Source organism: Montipora capricornis, chromosome 5, assembly GCF_036669925.1.
Source record: "Montipora capricornis isolate CH-2021 chromosome 5, ASM3666992v2, whole genome shotgun sequence".
NCBI classification, from domain to species: Eukaryota; Metazoa; Cnidaria; class Anthozoa; order Scleractinia; family Acroporidae; genus Montipora; species Montipora capricornis.
The window spans coordinates 3,387,394-3,409,893 of NC_090887.1; the positions used below are offsets into that span (position 1 = coordinate 3,387,394).

At 39.3% G+C, this 22,500-nt stretch overlaps 2 protein-coding genes across 6 annotated transcripts in view; both read right to left on the bottom strand.

Moving 5' to 3' along the window:
• The window catches only part of LOC138049131 (uncharacterized), a 16,750-nt gene extending 4,168 nt beyond the window's left edge, over positions 1 to 12,582 (bottom strand). The window contains exons 1-8 of the mRNA XM_068895275.1: positions 12,017 to 12,582; positions 8,488 to 8,568; positions 5,726 to 6,959; positions 4,967 to 5,062; positions 4,751 to 4,831; positions 3,615 to 3,710; positions 3,305 to 3,364; positions 1 to 2,746 (exon numbers count right to left, since the gene is read on the bottom strand). The exon at positions 1 to 2,746 is cut by the window's left edge and continues 1,087 nt beyond it. Of these exons, the coding sequence (XP_068751376.1) occupies positions 1 to 2,746; positions 3,305 to 3,364; positions 3,615 to 3,710; positions 4,751 to 4,831; positions 4,967 to 5,062; positions 5,726 to 6,959; positions 8,488 to 8,496 (4,322 nt within the window). The 5' untranslated portion in view covers positions 8,497 to 8,568; positions 12,017 to 12,582. The remainder of the gene's footprint in view (positions 2,747 to 3,304; positions 3,365 to 3,614; positions 3,711 to 4,750; positions 4,832 to 4,966; positions 5,063 to 5,725; positions 6,960 to 8,487; positions 8,569 to 12,016) is intronic.
• A 921-nt stretch (positions 12,583 to 13,503) lies between these two features.
• The window catches only part of LOC138049152 (catenin beta-1-like), a 9,589-nt gene continuing 592 nt past the window's right edge, over positions 13,504 to 22,500 (bottom strand). Inside the window, exons 1-8 of one of the 5 annotated variants that reach the window (XM_068895311.1) lie at positions 21,761 to 22,500; positions 20,999 to 21,058; positions 20,205 to 20,244; positions 19,121 to 19,272; positions 17,785 to 17,846; positions 16,667 to 17,037; positions 15,908 to 16,177; positions 13,504 to 15,329 (exon numbers count right to left, since the gene is read on the bottom strand). The exon at positions 21,761 to 22,500 is cut by the window's right edge and continues 592 nt beyond it. In XM_068895311.1, coding sequence (XP_068751412.1) covers positions 15,126 to 15,329; positions 15,908 to 16,177; positions 16,667 to 16,774 — 582 coding nt within the window. In that variant the 5' untranslated portion in view covers positions 16,775 to 17,037; positions 17,785 to 17,846; positions 19,121 to 19,272; ... (1 more) ...; positions 20,999 to 21,058; positions 21,761 to 22,500 and the 3' untranslated portion in view covers positions 13,504 to 15,125. Of the gene's footprint in view, positions 15,330 to 15,907; positions 16,178 to 16,666; positions 17,038 to 17,784; positions 18,000 to 19,120; positions 19,273 to 20,204; positions 20,350 to 20,998 lie in introns of those variants that run through there. The other 4 variants (XM_068895309.1, XM_068895307.1, XM_068895308.1 and 1 more) reach the window with 4 other exon arrangements.

Below are 22,500 nucleotides of genomic sequence, written 5' to 3' on the forward strand. Positions count from 1 at the left end.
TCTTCGTCATCGTCGTCGTCTTCGTCGTCTCTCTCAATGCTGATTCTTGCGCTGAGATTCTGTTTTCCGGTATTTTTGGCTTGCTTAAAGAGCGCAATCAGAGATTCAAGGTCGTGAATAGAGACAAATTCGTCATCACGCGATTCTTCTGGAGGAGCATGAACGTCATGCACATTATGGCTAACTGCTGGATTCTTGTCTAATTTAAGTTCCTCGAAAAGATTTTTCTCCTCTTTGGTTAACTGTTCCCAAGTGTTGATGGTTAAGGAGGACTGTGTATTTCGTTCCTCAACCCATCTTGCGGTAGAGTTAAGAATGTCATCGGTTAACTTTCCGTGGATGTCTAATGTCAGGTGAGACACATCCTTGCGCGATAAGCCTTCAAATAAAGCTTCTGCACCATCACCACCCAATTCACCCCAAACATTTAAAGTGACGTTTTGTTGTGCAAGTAATCCATCTCTTATCTCAAAAGGAATTAAACACTGTGTCACCTGAGCGGCTATCACTTTGCAGACGGTATTTGGGTAGAGAGCAAATGAAGCGGATGTTTTCCTACCTAAATGTGAACGAATATTCCTCCCAACCGCCTGCCAATTATCAGGAACCTCTCCACGAAGAGAAAGAATCAACTTAGTCAGGGAATTATTTTCTACGATACCTCTCTCAATTAAATTAGCACCATAAAGACTCAGCTTTCCGATGACACACAAATCAAGGACCTTGACTGCAATTTGACCTGCAAGGCCTGTTGCTAGGGCCACAGCCAGCGAGTCTTGCATATCTCCGCAGAGAAATAAGGAAAGAGAAGACAAATATCTGTTATATAGTAGATTCTCAATAGCTTTTATTGCAAATTGACTCAACGAACCACGAATCCTGAGACCAACAGATGACAGTGGTGTAACAGCACATAATCCAGCTTCAAGGGTCCTGGCCCAGCCATCGCTCAACTCATTCGATAGAGTAACCGTCACTTTCTGTAAGGTCTTGCTCCCTGTTGTCAGTAATTCAGCACAGCATAGAGATGGTAGCGTCAATTCCGACAAAGATGTGAAATCGGAAATTCCAAAAATGGGGTTTACCAAATATCGTACGTCAACAGAACATTCAGTGATGTTGAGACTTTTTATCTTTGGAACAGACTCTAATTCCTCCGACTTGTTGAAATAGACATCGACAGGTATTTTAATGTGAACTTCAGGTGTCTGAACTTTGGAAAAGCCTGAGCAGGCCTTTAAAACTGTAACTACGTTCCAAGCACCAGGTAAACCGAGCCCTTCGTCGTCAAGTAAGGATAAGTGTAGGACCCGTGGAAAAGATAGGAATGAAAACAAAGTATCTGCCATTCGCTCAGGGTTTCCACTTTCCCAAAAGCTCTGTACAAAGAAATGCGATTCTTCAAACCCGCATCTGAGCCAGTCCCAGTTACTCTTCAGGTTCTCACCAATCTGTGTGAATAGAATAATTGCCTCCCCACACAGTATTCCACACACAAATAGGAACACTTGCGGAAATTTCTTCACCACATCATCAAAGTCCACATGCTTAAATACGTCAAACTGATTGCTTCGTAACTTATGCGCAATGTATGACGCCGCCAGATACTCTTGGAACGATTTGTGAAGAAAGAAGTATTCATGTTGTGGCTTCAATCTCTTCAAACTTTCTTCTTTGTATACAAGACCGAGATAACGAACTACCAATTTGCCATCACTCCTTTCAAAGTCTTTTAATTTATCTTCCCGAAAGCTATGACGATCATTCAGCAAGCATTTCCAAGCCAATTGTCCGAGAACAAGGAGGTCTGCTTCAAATTGCTTTTCCAAATCGCTGTCCTCTTCACAAGCCTTCACACCGTTCTTCTCACAATATCTTCTCAACAGACATCGGACAATGATTTGATAGAGGTTAGTACGGGAAGACGGCAGCTCTCCTTTATGATCTTCATAAACAACGCAAAGGAGAAGTAAATTTAGAGGATTGTTTCGTAGGGGATGCAAAACCGTATTTTTTTTTGTTTCCTTAATGAGCCTCTCTCCCTTAGATGGATCAATATTCTGAAAATGCTTCCTGATGTACTTAAAAGAATCTTCTTCAGTGAATCCTTCAATTTGGAGACAAATATCAAACGCAAATTGTTTCCGGGCTTCAATTCCTTTTTCTTGTCGAGCTGTAGCTAACACGTAGCAAAACGGTAAAATTTTTTGGTCAAGAAGTTTGTCCACATGATGCTTTGATCTTTCAGGGAGCTCATCCAATCCGTCCAAAATGATAAGAATTCTTTCCTGGCTGTGGATGTCCGTGATAAAGTTCCGCAGTCTTTTCTTGGCCTTTTCCTCCATGTCCTCAGGTAGAAGTTGTTCAAAGATGGCTTCCATTATTTCTCCGTCCAAGTCTCTGCATTTGAGCAACAATACAAGTTCGAAGACAGGAAAGGTAGAAGGCATTGATTCATTCGCCCAGTCATAAGCAAGTTTAAGACAAAGGGTGGTTTTGCCGATTCCCGGACTTCCCTCTGCTATGACCTTGGAATCTTCGCCTTTACAACCAAAAATGTTACCCAAATCTATTTCTGAGCCTTCAGAGTGAACACTTTTTTTTGGTCTTGAGACAATTTTCAGTCTAGTGTAGACTTCACTTAGACGCAACTTCATGGCTTGGCTCCAAAGAAGCGGACTGAACTCAGCTCGTCTTTTGTACACATGTCTGAGCAATTTCACGACCACAGGATCAGCAATGGCGGCTGGAAATGCCAATAAATAGGACACAATTAAAATCTTGTCTTGTTGGTGAGAATCAGTAAATGAACCGCTAACTGAACAATCCCTTCCTCGTATGGGAGGTTAAATGAAACTTTAAGACCCAGATTTAATTATTAACTGTCACTAAGAATTTGGGAATCGCGCAATGTTTAATGTTCTAATAGTGTAAAGGAGAAAGGCTTTTTAAAAGCTCATTCGTGGATTCTTCCCAAAAACGCAGAGTACAGAACCCACAAACTCAAGCCACGTATGACGCTGAGTTGGGAATCGATCCCGGCAACTTTGGTGGGAGGCGAGTACTTTTATCACTGAGCCAGCGCTGCTCTACAAACCATGGTTACTTGGGCAATTGTAATGTTATTCTGAAAAATATTTCCTTTGTGAAAGACAGTGATCTTCAAAACCAAGCGTTTTTATTATAAAGTCAATGCGGAGTTTAAAATGTGGGTGATAGTAAATATCCCTGTCTCTCCAGCCTAATTGGATATTGCTATCCTTTAACTCATTCCTCGCTTTGGAAACAAAACACGAAGCCTTACCTTTACGGTTTTCTGTACCATGTCTTCGTTGCATTTCTGCAGTTTGTCTTTCTGATACATCTATTCCCAGAACAATAATTGAAATACACATAAGGTAGATGCATATACGCTTCTCATGCATAATCGTTTCAAAGCAAAACAAATTGCACGTACACGAATCTATGGTTTGGCATGAGCTGGAGTAGGGAGGTATGGTGATTGAAATTGCATTATGGATATCCCAGTATAACATGACTTAACAGACAATGTCTTTTTTCACTTAATTGCCTATCACTACATCATTAACATAAAAATAACATAATACAGGTACCTCCATACAAATTTCTGGCTTGTGTATCAACAGCAGTTGCCAAGTGACTAGTTGCCATTGATGAAGGCTCTTCTTCTAAAGAAGCATGATGAATCCCTGCCAGAAGAATAACATATATGTATCATGCAGAGTTATTTTCTTTCAGGAGGGATCTATCGTCATATATGAATTTACATGCATTTAACTGATCAGAATTACCACCTTTCGGAGATGCTACTTTCAATTCATACATGTATGTCCAGAGATGCCCCTAATTAGATGCATGCAGATTTCAATAAGCGTCACGAAGTGTCCCCTTGCTGTTCTCCCCAACTTCAACATCACTCGTGTCTCAGAATACAGACAGTTAACGTCATAGAGTGTCCCCCAAATGCTGCTCCTCAAATAAGGATAAGCAGCTGCATTTACGCTAACCTTTACTTCCACCTTCTTATTGCAAATAGGTAGCAAAGGCTTAGAAGTAAAGGAACGCTTTGTGTTCAGTGTTACATGTGAAAACTGGGCATTTATCTAATTAGGTGCATTTCTGGACACAAGTATTCAATATTCTGCCCATCATCTCGACTATAATAGTGCAAATAAGATGTTGGAAGGTGACTTCCACTTGGTTTTTGTCGCTTCACATTACCATGGAAAGAAAGGGGCTTTCTTTGAAAATTTAAGGAAACAAAATTAATTTAAAACAGAAAATATTCCAACACATGAACGGTGAAGATGAGCAACAGGTATAAGTTGACATCCCACATATGGCAAGACTACATAACAAACAGCTCCTTTCCACATGCAACTGTCATGTCCTCTTAGTACATAAATTAGAGGAGGTTAAACTAGTTGCAAATGTGAAACTAGTTCCAAAGAAACACACAACAAGTCAACTATGCGCTCCCTTTATTCTTCTCTCCCCTACTTCATGATATACATACACGAAATGCGACACACAAGACAGCAACCAGGTGTGAATTTATCACTGGTTCAAGATGGATAAATTTTTGGTTTGAGCAATGAGCTGAATACACCTTGTTCACTCTGGTTATAAACTAGGATAAGCTTATGTAAAAATTGCTCACCCACTGATACATGGTAAGTTGAATTTCTCCATCAACCCATACCCTAATGATCTCGACATGAGGCCTTACCTATGCAAATGTTTGTATCATGCCTTCGTTTCTTTGATGGTGGGGTGACACTTGGATGTAAGGGTCTTTTTCCTTTTTGATCTGAGGAACCCAGAATTAGAATGTGATGTCAATTAATAGGCAACTTCCTTTACAGGAGATCTTACAAACCAAGTGACCATTGACCATAATGCAGAAATAGAAATTATACATTAGCAATGAAGAAAAGGACTTTACCTGTTGGTTCTACATAAGCTTCGCACACCATGGCAGTTGGCAAGTGACTTCTTGTCAATGGTGAGTCCTGTTCACCTTCAGTTGCTTGATGAGTTCCTACCAGACAAATAATAAGCAGCACCTTACTCTGTCATGTACTGTAAAAAAAAATCTGCATATAGAGATCAGAATTCTTTCTTTCTGAGATGCCGGGACTAAATCACCAATGGAGCCAAATTGTTCACACACAATATACAAACCCCTCCCCCACATCAATGGAAATAATTATAGAGTTATGAAATACAGCAACAAGGGCTGAAACACCACAAAAAAATGCAGTTTAACAACGCCACTTTCAAGTCAATGCCTCATAACAAAGACATAAAAATTAACACAGACTTAGATCTAAATGTACTATGAACAAACACCTGTAATTTCCCTACAAGGGACGATTTGATCATTACAATATTGTTATTATTGTACTGCAGTTATGTGTGACTTGTTTGTTGTTGCTGCTTGCAGTGTCACGATTGGCATGAATCCTTGTTTTAAAGCTGAGAGAGCTGATCCCTATCAAGTTTCAAAACAAGTCTTAACCCATTGACTCGGTAGATTTTACTCTGTGTAATGCCAGAAGATTTTACTCATCAATGGGGGGCAATCCAGGAGACAATGGGTTCATTTTCTTGAACAACAAAAACACTTTGTCTATTTCACTCTAGGAACCATTCACGTTGCAACCTTTCAGAAACGTACCAAGTAACAAGACATTTTACTTACCAGAAATGCTATCAAGCATCCTTTCCACAAGTTTACCACACTGTTTCTCCCAGCTGTACTCCTCAGCATATCGAATGCAAAGATCCTTCGCCTCTTTGAGCCGAACATCCCTCCCCTTTCTACGGACACTTTTAATTGCATTGGCCCATGCACTGGCCCATTTTTTAGGATCTTCAGACTTTACTACACAGCTTGAACCATGTGGCACCTTCTGCAGAGCATCTCCTAAACCAGAATTTCCACTAACAAGAACAGGAAGACCTGCAGATAATGCTTCAAGTGCAACCAAACCAAAACCGTCAATTCTTGATGGCATTATACAGAGATCTACTTCACAAAACAATCTGACTAGATCCTCTCTGCTTTCCTTAAAGGAGCGAACTGTCAGTTGATTTCGTGCAATGCCATGCTGACACAACTTCTCTGCTACTTCCTCCTCTTCTCCATGTGTTGCCCCGACAAAGATCAGTTGGTAGGAGTCTTCATTCAACTCAGAAATGGCTTTGGCTGCAATGTCATAACCCTTTAACTCAAAATCTTCGGAGTCACCACGCCCAAAGACCAAAACATGAAATTCTGCTCCTTCTTCAGCTGACTGCTCAACCGTCGAAAATTCAGAAAATATACTAGGTGTGAGTTTAAATACAGACTTGCTTTTCTGACGGAGATTGCGTCGGAACACATCAGCCATCTTGGGACCAACTGCTACAACTAGGTCTGCCAATTCGCACAATCTTATCTCTGCTTCATGCTTCTTCTCTGCTTTTGAAATTGCATTTGCATATCCTTTAAACATTCCTAGGTGTTCACGGGCAGTATGCACAACCTGAACCCACTTACATCTTAGTTGCTTCTGAATGAGTTGCACTTGTCGTCCAAGTTTCAGCCCATGTCCAATCACATAATCCACCTGGTGGTTTTCTGGTGCAGACAACAGCCAATCAATGGGTTCATATCCATACAGCACTTTTGCTTTTATGAGCTTAACATAGTTTTCCCCTGCAATCCTCACATCTTCTTCACTGCACTCAGGAAGGTACATACTGACTTCCACATTCTGATGTTTTGCCAACTGAATGGCAAGCTCTCTGTTGAGGGTTGACAAGCCTCCTTTTGTAGATTGCCATTCTCTGCTCAAGAGAGTAACCTTAAGTTTCCTACTTGGTGTTTGGCCTGACATGCTTTCCTGGGCTTCCTGTGATGCAGAAGATGAGGTGCTGGGAAAGGAGGGATCCTGTAATAAATGTGAGATCACTGTAAAATTAATTGACTACATGATACACTGATGCAGCTTTTTAATCAATTTGCTGCATTCAATTGACTTTTATTGACTTAACTGATGAAACCAACAGATTTCTGTGCAGTTTTCTCACCCACAGATGCAGCACCACTTTTCTTAGATCAAACCTCCTTTCGTTAGCTATGGGGCAAACTTCAGAATGCCAAAGACAGAAAGTGCAAAATGAAGGTTTATGTTGAGGGTTTATGCAAAAGTTTCCAAGAAAGTCTGAGTTTTTGCTGAGAGTTACATGCATAATGCTGATCACAAATTAATAGTTTTAACACTTTCCCAGACCAGAAGGCAAAATTAATGTAATTCATGACCAATCTTGGAAGCACATAGTCGTCCTCTGCGGTTGAGCTTAGAGGATGGAGATAACAATGAGTCACTGAAAATCAACATTGGAGGGGTGAGGAAGAGAAGTGTGATCAGTGTTACAATGTTCATTCGTATCTGAGATTAGAGTAGATGGGATTGAGTAGATAAACTTCATTTAAACATGGTAAATGGCTCAGCAAGCTGGGAAGCCCTTGTGGCTTATGATGAGGTATTTACTACAAAATTGAGAAATGATTTGGGGTCAGTGATTTTGTTGCAAAAGAAAAGATAATGGAAAAGAAGGTGCCATTAGTGAGGCAAATTCCTCAGAAGCAGGCCGGTCACAATGGTATTCAAACCAAAACCAATCGCCAAACATCTGTCACCACAACACTGAAAACCAGAATGTGGAATGAACACATCTCCCTCTAATGTGGTAAAATGATGATGATAGGACAAGAAAAAATGGGACAACAGTTACTTTTGAATGGTGAGGATCTAGATAACATCCACAGGCAAGTTATACATTGTATATCTTGGTAGCAGAAGCAGCAGCAATTGCTGGAGTAGCAGTATCAGTACAGGCAGAGTAGGAGTAGCGGCAGTAGTGAGAGTGAAATAGTTATTGTTTAGTAGTCTTAGGATTTATGTAAAGGATAAGCACTGACTGGGAAAGTTATTCAGACACAAGAATGGGTGACTGTTCTTACATGTATACGAGCAGAATATTAAGTACTCCAGTAAGTAATACTATCCCAGCAAGCTGCACACACTGACATCAAGTTTGCCTTCATTTTCAATCAGTGCAAGTGATAAACATAACATTATACATGCATTCATGACTGTTTATGTGGTTTTCAGAGCTGCACTGAAGCCAATAGACCATTTTACAGTTGTGTGCTTAGTTTCCTGGCCTTTGAATGAAAGTGAGTCTGGAGTTGACCTTGCTTTGATAGAAACCTCACTGCTTTTCTTATGTTAATGATGTTGTTCTCGTGCTAATTAATAGGAATTTACATAAGAAAAGCTGTGAGGTTTCTATCAAAGCAAGGCCAACTCCAGCCTCACTTTCATTCAAAGGCCAGGAAACTAAGCACACAACCGTAAAATGGTCTATTTAGCACCAACTCGTTAAATATTCAAAGAAATTTTCAGTAATTACCCTTGACATTATTAAAATCTTGGGAAATTAAGCCTTTACAAACAGCCTTCAGAATAACCTTGAACCACTCCATTCCATAATCTGTGGATAAGAAGAAAGAAACTAATTAACTTAATTATGTTCAAGTCACTTCACATGAGTTCATATTAATTTATTCTTCAAATGCCCTCAGCCCCTGTATCAGTCTATTCAGAGTTCTTTGCTTCTATTCTATTGGATGAGATCTGGAAATCAATGAGTTACTATGTACATAGCCATCATGATAGAAGGATCATTCTTAAAAGGCCCAAGAGAGTTTTGTCTACTATCTCTGTGGAAATAAATCCATGCAGAATGAATACAGAAACAATTTAAAATACAGCAAACACCTGCATAATTATAAGAACCTGTTAGGCTAATTTTAGACCCAAGGGGTTTCATTAAGGGCCCTCTGACACTGGGCAAACTGACCAGCTGTGGACATGACTGTGCCCAGCTGCTTTCAACATCTCAACAGACTTTTTTTTAATACAAAGATTGATTAAAAAAGACAGTTTTGTCCTTTTCCTGTGATAGAAGTTACACATTCAGAATGTCACAATTTCATACAGTACATGCTTTCCCCTTTGTTTTTTTTTTCCACTTTTGTTTTGTTACCGCGCATCGGTGGCTCAGTTGGTTGAGCACCGGACTGTCACGCGGGAGGTCGCGAGTTCAACTCCGGCTGGACCAACACTCAGGGTCTTTAAATAACTGATGACAAAGTGCTGCCTTTGTAACTACATCTGCAAATGGTTAGACTTTCAAGTCTTCTCGGATAAGGACGATAAGCCGGAGGTCCCGTCTCACAACCCTTCAATGTTAATAATCATGTGGGACGTAAAAGAACCCACACACTTGTTGCTAAGAGTAGGGCACGTAGTTCCCGGTGTTGTGGTCTGCCTTCTGTTGTGTATCATGGTTGGGAAGGTAAAAAAGGGGCCACAGTAATTGGCGTAAGCTGTTGTGGCGCTCTGCCAGCTTGACTGGCAAAGTTAATAAAATATAATAATTAGGATAGTATACATGTGCACTCTCATTGGTCAATAGCTGTGTTTGGATGAGAGTATGGAAACATACAACTTTGATTGGTTATGTGTTGCCAGACACGCGTTTTGATTGGCTAGTCAGGGAATATGACGTATATCAAGAAAATCTGTTTCAATCAAGAAGTAAAAATTTGTCTATATTCATATCTGTCAATACCGCTAATTTTAAGTTCAATATTCTTTTTGTATATATTCTTAGTTAGTTAGTGATTAGTTACTATAAACGACCCCACAAGCTCATGTAGCTTTAATACTCATCGTTTTAAAATAAAGGCCATCTATCTATCTATCTATCTATCTATCTATCTATCTATCTATCTATCTATCTAAAAAACCCAGCATTTTCCTTCATTTGTTGAATTATCTTTGAGAAATATTTTATGAAAGCAATAGAGGACTTTTTTTTTCCGTGTTTCCATAGCCTCATCTAAACACTCGGGGGAGTTGGGAGAATTCTTGACAGTTATGTAAACCCTTGACTGCATTTCAGGTTTGCATAACTGTCTCGAATTCTCCCAACTACCACTTGTGTTTAGATGAGGCTATGGAAACACGGAAAACATCCTCTATTGCTTAAATATACCGCATTCAACCATTCAACGATATGCCCCATAACACATTGTGAAAAGAATTGTGCTCCATAAAAGACCATTTGAAACATCAATATTTGTCCCAATTTTGCGAGCATGTGTTTCGCGATAGTGGCCCAGAAAAGATCACATGCGAATAAGCCCAGGAATTGCACCGGTCTTATTTGATCACTTACATAAAGTAAGCTATACTAAGATGCTTTTTTTCATTTTTTTAAATGATGTAATTCTGCCTGAAGCAATAGACAAGTACTTCTTAGTATACTTTGCTGAAGGAAGTTTGTTTCCTCATAGGTCCGCTAGCTTGCCTTATAATTTAACTGAAGTTTTTTTGGCATAACCGTAACTTTTCAAACTACTGTTTAATTACAAATAACAAAATGACATAGTAACACCAAATCATTATTTTCTAGGTCTACATTTTCTAGGTCTGCATTTTCTACACACCTGCTATCATCTGTGTCAAAACATTTTGATTACCGACAACAGTTACGTTAAGCAAGAGGAAAAGAGAAAAACATGTTTCTCTTTTGAAAACTGTGGACAATTGCATTGGTGAAGAGCACCTTGACAACTATTTTAAGTTGATAAGATGCAAAGAAATTCATTACAATTAACCTTGAAATCCTATAATATAACATCATTTGAATCACCAGTTCCCTCACAGGGCACAGGTGAACAGCCCAATGGTCTTGTTGAAGGGTTTCCATTTTTGCCACCATTAAGATAAGATAAGATAAGGTAATGTTTTATTCAGCTCATATTGTTGTTTACATTTGATTTGAAATTCTCAATGAGGTTTCGGTAGCATTTTAGTTTTCTTTTTTTCTTTTAGTTAGTTAGTAAGTTACGAGCTGGGGAGCTAAGTGAACCGATAGGTTTTCTAGTTAGCTCCCCGTACAATTTAAGTTATGAACAAATGCAGGTAATCATAAGGTAATCAAATGCACGTAAACATAAGGTACAAGTTAGCAGTTCAAAAGCACTGAATGGTAGATTCAAATAGACTCAAATGCTTTGAATTCCACTGGTCTGGTTTCTTGCAATGATCATGTTGAAAAAGCTTTATTATGGATTTCAGGATCGCCTTTCCGGGTGAATTTTGGAAAGAAGAAGCTCAAATTCTGCGAAGGTATGTTGACATCCCTACTCAATTGGATGCTGATGTTGTTAAGGAGACAATTTCACTGGTTTGGTGTCAGTTCCAGCTTCCACAAGACGAAGCCACCGGCTGGCGGCTCGGTGTTGCCTGCCTTTTAAATCTAACCAGCGGTGATGCTGCTTTCGACCAATAGTATTCACTTGAAATAGTAGTTTTGGGGTAGTCCGTTTGGGTAGTCATGGACTAGGGGTCAGTGTTTTCAACAATCCCCTCTCTAACCAACGGTCGAGACAAGATCTCACAAAATGATGCCTAAAACAGCTCGGAACGACCAAAAAACATTACACAGGGCTCATTGTACACTTGGTAGAATATTTCATTGAATTATTTCCGTTTGGGTAGTCATGGACTAGGGGTCAGTGATTTCAACAATCCCCTCTCTAACCAACGGTTGAGACAAGATCTCACAAAATGATGCCTAAAACAGCTCGGAACGACCAAAAAACATTACACAGGGCTCATTGTACACTTGGTAGAATATTTCATTGAGTTATTTGCTTTCAAACTTTATTGCCGAGCAAATCGCAACCGCCGTAATATTCTTCTGTGTTGACATGTATTGTATCCTTCTACACATACAATAGAGGGTGGTCTACCAGCTGGAGATTTTATGGCGTCGTAGAACTTTGCCATCACGTTAAAAGCTTTAAGGACGTCAAACCGAAGGCGGGAATCTAAAGTAATTTTGGGATGTAAAAGATTACCCTTACCTTCTTGCATACTCGTATGTAAAATTCACGCGAAGTCCATAATCATCAAGGCGGAAGTGATCGAGCAGCCGCGAGCGGCAAGGAATACGCCACTAAATCCGAGCCTACATCATTTGATGAGTTTTTTAGTGCGATAGTAACTCAACTTATGGTTTAAAGGACGGCAGATTGAGGCGTTCAGTGTGCGTAAATGCAAACCAGAGACCAGCTGGGAGAGGCAACACGATTTTCCGTTCCTGTGGAAGTCACGTGGTACTTGGAAGCTATTTGCTGGCTTCTAGGGGCTGCTGGGATTAAAATAGCTCGTCCCCAGGGTCTTTTTGGCTTTCAAGGACCAGTTTGTTGAAAGCCGACAAGACCCTGGGGATGAGGTAGAGTCGCTCAATTTACAGCTTTTGTAGCTTTTTTCAGAGCATGCGTCGATTTTTCGTTTGCCAAAAATCTAGTTTATGGCAACGTTTAATTAGTTTCGAGATTTGTTCCAAAAAAACTTTAAAGATTGCAATATATTGCATGAAATTTCAAATGCAGATTTTTGTTCACGTCCGGTCAATTAACTTGCACAGCTTTACCAAAAAAAAAAAAAAAAAAAAAAATAGGTTTCGCAGAAAATTAGATCTTAGAGGAGACAAACATGTCAGAGAGATGACTACGCTTTCACAAACTCCAAAAGAACCGTGAAAAAAAAAAGTTAGTCAGTTGAAGGAACGTTACCTCCTCCATTACCCACGTTCACCAGTCACGTCACATGAAACGCGACTGCGACTCGCACTTTCTCGCATAAGGATGTATTCCGCAAATCAAATACAGTATATGAAACTTCACATATTCTACAAAACCTTTTTCTTCACCTGCCAACTGATCACCTCGTAGTTAGCTTGAGAAGCAAGCGAGACCCTGTTACGGGGGTTTTAGTCGACTGGGGGCAGTTATCCCTTATCCTAAACTCCTAACAGGGTTTCACAGGTGCAGCATAATTTTACAGTTCGACGCAGCTTACCGTGGCCACCTAACAAGGTTATTTTTTTTTACAAATTATCTGCCAATCAGGGCGTGCGAATGTCATTGACAGTCATGCCTCCTTGCAAAGTTCGTACGTTGTCATTTGAACACCGTTCCATGGGTTGTTGAGTTGACGTATTTACACGTAGGTTGTCAAATGTGAAAGTTTGTTGGGTGGCCACGGTAAGGCGCGTTGCACTGTAAGTGTAGAAAACAAATTGCCATTTTCTGTGAACAAAAAAAGTTTCCAGCTGATTCATAGCGTTCAATTCCGCCGACTGGCCATTCCGACTTTGATGAAAGTACAGAGCTTCACATCTGACTTAAGTTTCGCAAGTTTTCGCTTTGAGTGGCTAAAAAGGAATGGGTTTCTGTTCAACAATGCTTCTAGTTTCCCTTGGCAAAGCTCACACCCAAGGCGGTAAACCAGTGAATCCACATTTTGTCCCCTAGATGCGGAGGCATTAGACACGAAACACCAGCTGGAGATGATTATAAAATTTTATTTGCAGATAGCTTTTCAAATAAGCAGGTCCGTACTTTGCCCAGCTAAAAATGCCTAAAACTCTTTGGCTGCTTGGATAAGTCAGCCTTTCACAATGGTTATCTATACACTGAAAATGGCAATCAAGCAAAATAATATAATACATTAGTAAAGGTTTTATTTCTGGCCTTTTGTCACGCACAGCAGCGTGACGATCAAAACAAACGTCACACAATAACAAAAGAAGAAACGTTAGGTCACTGAAACTTTTTCTGACCTGTTCCAATGATCCAAAGTCGTGATATTAAACAAAATGTACATAGTGGTGTAAGTATAGGAATGGAGGCTTCGATTAATAGAGGTTGCATTTCAATCACAAGACGAAGATTTGAAATTCATCCTCTTAGTCAAAACTTCATTCAGTGAAAGGATCAACGTTCCTAGTTCACAAAGGTTCAGGAATGGCAAGAATTTAACATCACAAGCTCTGAATTTCAACCACTACCATGTTCAATATGCTCTAAGAAAAAAATCGTATGATCGTATAGTATAATTACTCTGGCCATTATCAGTCAGGGTTCTCATTAAGTGTCGGCAGCCGGCTAAAAAACCGGCTACTTTAAATTTAGAGCCGTCTACTTTTCGGTCATAAACTTGCTATAAACAATGACAAAGCGCTTCTCCCGCCGCCTACTTTTATATTTAAGCCGTCTACTCCAAAACTTATCGAGAACCCTGTATATCTTAACACCTTCTGTTTTTTCTTTCATTTAGAGCTGCACTATCGTAAACACCTAGCACAGGTTGATTACAGGAAATTGACCAATCAGGTGCCTGCAATTCATTAATCACGTTAGAGACTATAGAAATATCCTATACAAGAAAGAAAACAAAAACAATACGGTCCAATGTTGAATTCTGCAATGTCCATCAGAAACAAAAGAACAAAAAATGAAGGAGTTCTTAAATGAAAATGGAACAACCTAAAATACATTGTGTGATTGAGGCACTGACACAGGACTAGAAAAAGCCACATGAAGAATAGAAGGCAGGAAAAGTACAAGATCTTGAATTGGTTCAGAGCAGGTACTTTTGGTTGTACAAAACGTTCTTTGTTTGACAAACGTACAACAAAACAAAATTGCTGAAGGATGGATGGGACTATCCTTGACAAAAATGCTTTCTTTTACCAACTACATGTACAACTGTATACTCTGCAAAACAGATGTATTTGGGGCTACCAGTATTTTCCATCTCATAATTGCTCTCGCTTGACAAGAGAAGCAAGAGCTGCAAATCAAGTCTATGTTCCCATTCACACAAAGAAATTATATTCTGAAGAACTGCAGACTCAACACTGGATTCTCTGGTCACATGATTTGAAAAGGAAAACGCAATAGTATGAGGCTTGTGTGTTCACTGTGCAAATTACTTCAAAAGAAATCCACAAAATACTCTCTTTATATCAAGGCAAATATTGTTCGTCAACAGTTCCAGGATGTTCTAGTTCGAGAGTTTTCTATTAAGTACAAAGTGTGCCAATTAAGACAACTGTTCGACATCTACTGGCAAAAATTAATGCTTGTATTTTTCCCAGCCTTCATTTGTGGTAATAACCTCTCTTCACAGATCAGTATCGTACCAGGTGCCCCCACGGGGAGGGGGGTGCCCAAGAGGCTGCATTCCAGGGTCCCCATGATGAAAATCACAACCAGCTTCATGAGAATACTCCATTGGCTGGTTATAATCAAAGCCGTCATGTGGATAACCATACCATGCACCAGGTGGCATGTTGTAGCTGGGATCAGGAAAGTCACCATCCATTGGCTGAAAGTAAACAAAAAATTAATAATAAGTATTTTTAAACAAATAAACTTAGTCAACGAAAGGAGACTTTGAGAGTTGTGTCTCCAGAGACTGGTTTTCATTTGGGACAAAAACAGAGGCATTGACAACAAAAGGCAAATGACAATCAAGGTACAACTCAGTTTGCTTGTACTTGTGGTACGAGTGTACACATCTCCCTTGCACTGTAAAAGCCCTGGGTTAACGTTTGGGAGGCCACTGATCTGGTTGGTTGGTTGAAGGTTAGGAACGGCAGCTGGAGAAACTTCAACAGATGGAACGGATAAAGGGAAAAAAATGACCTTGCTAACAGACAAGCAAGAGAGTTACTGCATGAAGACGGACTTTGTAACTCGGTATCCATACTTATGTATGAAAAAGACACGCTGTGTAAACAGTACATTAAAGTACAGTTCAGAATACATGTAATTGAAAATAGAGTATTCTTTTTCAACGGCACTTCAAGAAGCTAAAAAGAATGCTGCCACATGAGATCCTGCTGTTCTCTCTTTTTTTCTTTCCTAAGTTTATTAACGCCGCTTTTTTGTCTTTCACTGTACCTCTGGCCATGGTGCATCTTCACGGAACAATGAGCTAGTCAGCTCAACGGAGAGACGCTTCTTGTAGTCTTGGGACTTGTCCTCTGACATACGGAAGAGTACAGCAGCCGCATATGCAGCAATGCCCTCGTTTCTTGAATGCAGCAGGTCCGTTAGAGGGGCAGTTGCATTTTCAGCCTCAATCGCCTCAGCACCTTCTTTGTCTTGGGCCAATTCACGGAGTACTCCTGCGGCAACACGTTGGATATTTTCGATTGGACAGTAAAGAAGCTGCAAAAAGAAAAACAACCAGCTGTGAAACAGATGATATCAGCAAAACTGTCTAGATTACTCAGAAAACTGACATCATAAAATGCTAATCATTTCCAACATTACAATGATCAAGAACAGCAGACATTTTCCTTTGTTTGACATTCGGTTTGATTCTCAAATTACCTTCCATGTTACTTTCATTATCATCAATGAGGCTACTATAACATATAGGAATTAACACTACACAGCACATTTGATGATTTATGGGCACGAGAAATATTTTGAAAGTTGTCAAAATTGCATGAGCCATAGGCAAGTGCACTTTGAGCCGACTTCTCTGGGTGAAGTAGCTGACACTGTTTGTTTGCCGTTGGTGCTAATTGAAACCACTTTTCCTCTTCCCCACTATAGTCAACATCATCATCATAATAAATTATTGTCGTGGTTGTCATCATTACCAGGTATTTACAATGTAACTCATTTGACAGAGCGAGACTAACATTGTACCTGTACAAACAGAGGAATGCAGTAAAGACTGCATATGACAGCCCTGTTGTGTGCCTCACGTGCCAAAATATGAAGTGCACCCACAGACCCATCCACGATATCTTCCATTCTGACATTATCGATCACAACACTCTATCCAGGTCTCCTTTGCATATCTTAGTAAGAACGCATCATGAGTTGGACCAGTTTAGGCAGACCTCCATGTTCTCGGATAGGAGTATGGTTCATCCAATCACTGCCGTGATAAGTGGCCAGCGTGATGGTGGGTAGAGCAGTTTCAGCAAGACTGGTAAGCCAAAATGCACTCGTACTGCATTCTGGGCTTTTTCATCATCTTCGTGACGACTTGTTAGATGACGAAGGGCTCAAACCTGATGTGGAAAAATACGCTCCTCACTTCAATTTGATACTACCACCAACGCTGAGAATTAGTTGAGTAGCACATTCATTAATCAATGTGAACAGAAAATTAATTCCAGTTTCGAATTCATTTGTCCAGATTTGTGCAAGATTTAAGTAAACAAGCACACAATGAAAGGGGATCACTTAATTGTCTTCACACTCTACTCTTGTTCAAATTCATTCAATAAAAGGGATTGGGGATTCTAAACATGATAAACACATTGCCAGTGGGAGCTTTTTAAACTATTGTTCATACAGTCAGCTATGAATGCATCTACGGTTGAGTAACAACTCATCTGCATGACCTTAAGATGCCACCCCTTTAAGTGTCTTAGTGTTTAAATTCAGCCCTTGAGAGAAGTCAACACTATCAAAATTCCAGCGTCTAAAACTTCAGCTTACATTTTGTACGTACTCTTGACCCTTGTACATCTACCACTGAAGAAATCCAGAAGATAAGAGATGTCAACACTGTCCAGTTTTAAACTCGAAACCCCATTACAGGTGTGGAAAAATATCAAATTGCTCGACAATAGCCTTTGCATTCTCACTTGACATGGATGATTATTTGACCAAAGTCACAAAAAACAACCATTAGGGTAACCACAATTATTATCCAAAACTGTTAAAGGAAACTGTAGATGAAATGATGGACTAAATACAATGAAAAACAGTTACTACTAATAATGGCTTTAAAATAATGGCAGTTTTCTTACCACTAACGCTGTCTTCAGCTTGCAGATGCAGGTCCCGATGAAGAGCCTCAATGTCACCAAATCTGTAGACAAGGTTTATTGCATGGATTATTACAGGTAATTAAGATCTAACAAGACGCCAGCAGCTGAACCAACATTTGAAGCAAGTTACAATTCTGAATCAGTCTGTTGCTTTGGTGACCCAAATGCATAGAAAGAGCCTGCATTCCTTCAGCCTGAAAAGGATGAAAATCTCGCAATTGGCAACTATGAATTCATGTACTAGAAGTTGCTAATAGCAGGTCAAGTGCTGGACGCCTGCAAGAATAGTGTTGCTCTAATTGCCAGTGCTCGCAGCAAAAATTGATGAGGAAAAACAAAACCCTTTTTATTGCAATCATTTAAAGGCCCATGTTCACCCTTTTGGCATTGTGTGCTGTGGAACAATTTTTATATGTGAAAATCCCATCAAAGCTGACTGAATTCATCCAATCAGGTCGCTACGATAAACAATGTGAATTGCCATAACAAAAACAAACGGTTGAAAAGCCTGTCGGTTGAAGGTGGGCCTTAAAAAAGCAATCAAAAGTTCTTCAGTGATTAAGTTTAAAGCTCATCTATGAATGTGTTTCCTAAATATTTTATAGTTAAGTAGATTGAGTACCTATACGCTAAATCATTACCTGGTGCCTATCTCTTTTTTTCCTTTTTTGTTCACTCATTTACGCTTTATTTATTTGTTTATTTTTCTCTTTATTTATTACTTGCTGTATTTCAATTGAGTGTCGAAAGTATTAGCGAATAACTTTGGTTTTGCATCTACTTCACGCAGTGATTGGTTCAAAGTTCTCGCTCCAGTTTTTTATCCAATGAGAAGTGAAACCAAAACCAATCGTAGCTGGCGCATGCACATTTTCCTCCGCTTCGTGTCGGCTACGTGTAATTACTTCGAGTTTTGATTGGTTTATTGGATTGTCTCCGTCCTTTTTGATTGGCCAAAGTAATTACTTTGGTTTTGGTTTTAGGACTCTCATTTGAAAACCGCTCTACAACCATAGTTAAGATTATTTATTCGTGTGCAATGTAACTCCTCAGGTTGTTTAGATTTTTTTCACTATTCTAAGTAGTGATTTTTGTCACACGTTCAATTGGACTGGCTACATTTTTATCCCCACAAAAAAGAATCTTGCTTCAAAATGACAAAAATGCATTTTATGAGGCCCAATTTAAAAAAATTCTGGAAAGAGCATGACATCCAGGACTCACTAGAAGCACATGCCCTCCACTCTTGTGGTTCCATCTCCACCTCCGCTTTAAACTGCAGTCTTCTGTAAAACCCTAAATTATTACTATTTACCTCAACGATGCCCTGCTTGCTATGGCTGGTTGTAAAAAAGGGTTTCTCATAAGTGTAGGTTCTCATAATGCAAACCAGTTCGGCAGGCCCACCCAACGCCAGAATTATCAGCTTGGTTTCCTTGCTGACATAAGCCAGAACACGAAGACAGTCTGGGACAAAATCAACAATATAAAATGTTATCTTATGCAAATTTATTGATTTTAGCTTGTAAAATAGAATACTGGGTATCGGCAGCTTTCTTTGGTGTTTCACCAATCAGAGAGCTTGGTTTATTAATTCTTTTTGCATTGAATTACCTCATCACTGTGTTGCCCAAAATCTGCATTTCTCTCAGCCAATCAGAGTGGATATATATACTTCATGTAAGTACTTCGTAATTTAAGTGTGCAAAATAACTTGTCATTTTTTAGTACAAAACAACTTACTAGCTGATTCAAAGCATCCAATTTTGACAATTGGCCATTTGACATTGATAAAGTCCAAATGAATAACTTGTGAAAGTACAAAGCTTCAAATTGACTACATGTCAATTTCTACAAGTTTGCTTTAACTCGCTTTTGAATGACTGAAAAGGGAAAGTCATATTGCCTAATGTCAACCCGTTTCTTCAGGCAAGGCTCAGTTGAAGCTTGGCTAGGAGGATGCAGCAAAAGCCAGGCTATTTTGCATGTGCAAAACTTTCATGAAATTTTGGTAATATGAATGTTGTTGCGGGAAAAAAAAACCTCTTCTTTCACTATCAGACTATTATTGAAACCTCTGTGTATGTGACCCGAAAGGATTGTTTTGTGTCCTCAGGGTTGTAGACTTGTAATGCGTGACTCAAACACTATTGGTCAAGGTGATCTCGGAGCATGAGGGGAATGAAATACTTGCGGGTGTTTATACCCATCTGGAAAATAATCCTACTGTAACTTTACACAAAAATGTCACAATGGATGTATGGCAGACCACATGGGATGGACTATCGCCTGACTACAAATGTTATCAGAAGCACCTGTGCTCTATAGAATATAAATTGCGCAAAAGCCACGTTTTTAAATCAGCATAAGTTCTGTGATAAGAAAAAAATGGCTCATACCTGGTTAGGAAGTGTGGGTTGATTATTATGGGAAGCATTGCTATTCTACAGAAAAGACATTAATACCAATCAGCGAGTTGAATCGAATCGAGGAGAATTTATAACTATCAGAGATAATCATGTCACCCATGCACCCTTGGGTGGACTTAGGACCAGCCAAACCCCCCCCCTTCGCCCCCCCCCCCCCCCCCCACACATATTTGCAGCCTGTAAAAGATATACATTTGTAGAAATACATTGATCCAGTAAACTTTAACCAAGCGATGCCGATCTGTGAATATAAAGAGAATGACAAATGACGTTTGGGAGCAGAAATGATAGACGAAAAGAAAATTGAGAATAAAACTAGGTTAAAAATCATTAAATGTCCTGAATTTCATTTTACAACTCCTACATAGACACACTAGAGAGCTAAATGATCTAATAGCATAATTATGCACTTGTTTGCATTTTGGCACTGATGGAATTTCTGCTAATTAAATGTTTAAGGGGCTAGATCACGCTATTTTAGGTAATTTTGTTTAATTTTGTTAATTACGAGCTCTAAACGTCAAATTGGCAGAGCAAGAGTCCTTCATTTGCAAAATCATGGACACATAACAACTGAGAATGATTTTCCAGCTTTGTAAATGACATTTTGATATAGACTGATATAAATTTGAAAAAAGTTTTGAACAGTTATTTTGATATTTTAGTTAATTCTATGACAATTTGATCAGTGCTGAAATTGCCTAAAATTGCCTGACCTAGCCCCTTTAATGTAACAACACAGGCAAAGATAAAATCGTACAAACCCGAGAAGGAGCTGTTGGTGGGACAGATGCCGTACAATAACCATCCTGCGATCTTGAGCTCTGCAGATTGAAAACATTGACAATAAAACAAAGCACACAATGCAGACCGATTCACCATAAATCAAAACAAAATTGATGAAAAAATTGAAATGTATCCTTACCTCACTTTGCTGAGCATTTAACCCATTGACTCCCAGGGGTTCCCCACTGACGAGTAAAATCGTCTGGCGTTAGACAGAGTAAAATGCTAAGTCTGGCCGGTTTAGGCCGGTTTGGACGTCAAAGGGTTAATGCCCCAGAGATAGAGGAGAGAAGTCTCTTCTCTATCCGCCATAATCTACACAACTGTGACTCGAGGTTCTTGCCATTTATAACAAGCAAGATGACCAACTTTGTGATTCATAAATTGAAAACTTGGTCATCTGGTGATCGATAAATCACACACTTTCTTCTTTTTTCCCTTTGTGAGATATGCAAATCGCAATGTTGCGTATCGCACAATTTATAGATTGCAAACTAAGGCCTTTGAATGTTTTGTTTATAAATGGCAGAACAGCTAGCTCTTGTGAAATTTGTTGAAAAAACACAAACTGTACAAAAATATAGCGGAAATAATATTTTTTACATTTGGCACCCCATACACTTGGAAACTAAGGAAACTTTAGTGAGGAGGAGAGTTGAGTGATCACACAAAGAATGGTAATTGCGAGGAAGAGACAAAAAAAACTTGGATCTGATAAGTTTAGGAAAAGTGACTCACACCTCTCTACTTCCTTCCAATGCTCGCTTGAAACAATCCCTAAAAAACAACTGTGATAGTCCCAGCTCAATCGCAGAAAGACTAGAAAGACTTTGAAAGCAGGAGCCCATACGGCTAAATTCTATTTGTCACCATCCGAACATGTAAGGCCACTATCTTGGAAATAACCACTGCAAAACTTCATCTTTTAATTAAGCAATAACTGCAAAAAGGTTATTTGATCTCTACAAGTAACCATTAACAAAATTTACCATGATTGTTTTCTTAGGCTACTCAGGCCTTTGTGTCTTCAAAGTTCTTCGATATGCAAAGGCAACTTGATTAAAGGCAGTTTCTAACGTTGAGTTACCTTGGAACAACTTGGTCAAAAACTTAAGAAAGAACCCACGACCAATAAATGTCAACATGAAATAACAACGGTAAAAGTTAAATCTACATGTGACAAACTTCCACACAATACTGCATAAGAAAGAGTTCACTTCAGTATGGCTACATTAATAATACAAAGAGATATTAGTTACCGGTAATATCAACTATTGTTACACCAGAACCTTGTTTGCTGTCAAAACAAGGACTCTTTTGTTACAGTGGTTGAAACTTCTGAATAACCAATTTGAAAAGAACTTTTGTAAACTGAGATGTTTTTTCTGCATATTTTGTGCTACAAAGATCTACATTTACATTTTGTGAAGTCATTACAGTACACCAAGGAAAAAAAAAAAGTGTTCCTATTAGTCACACG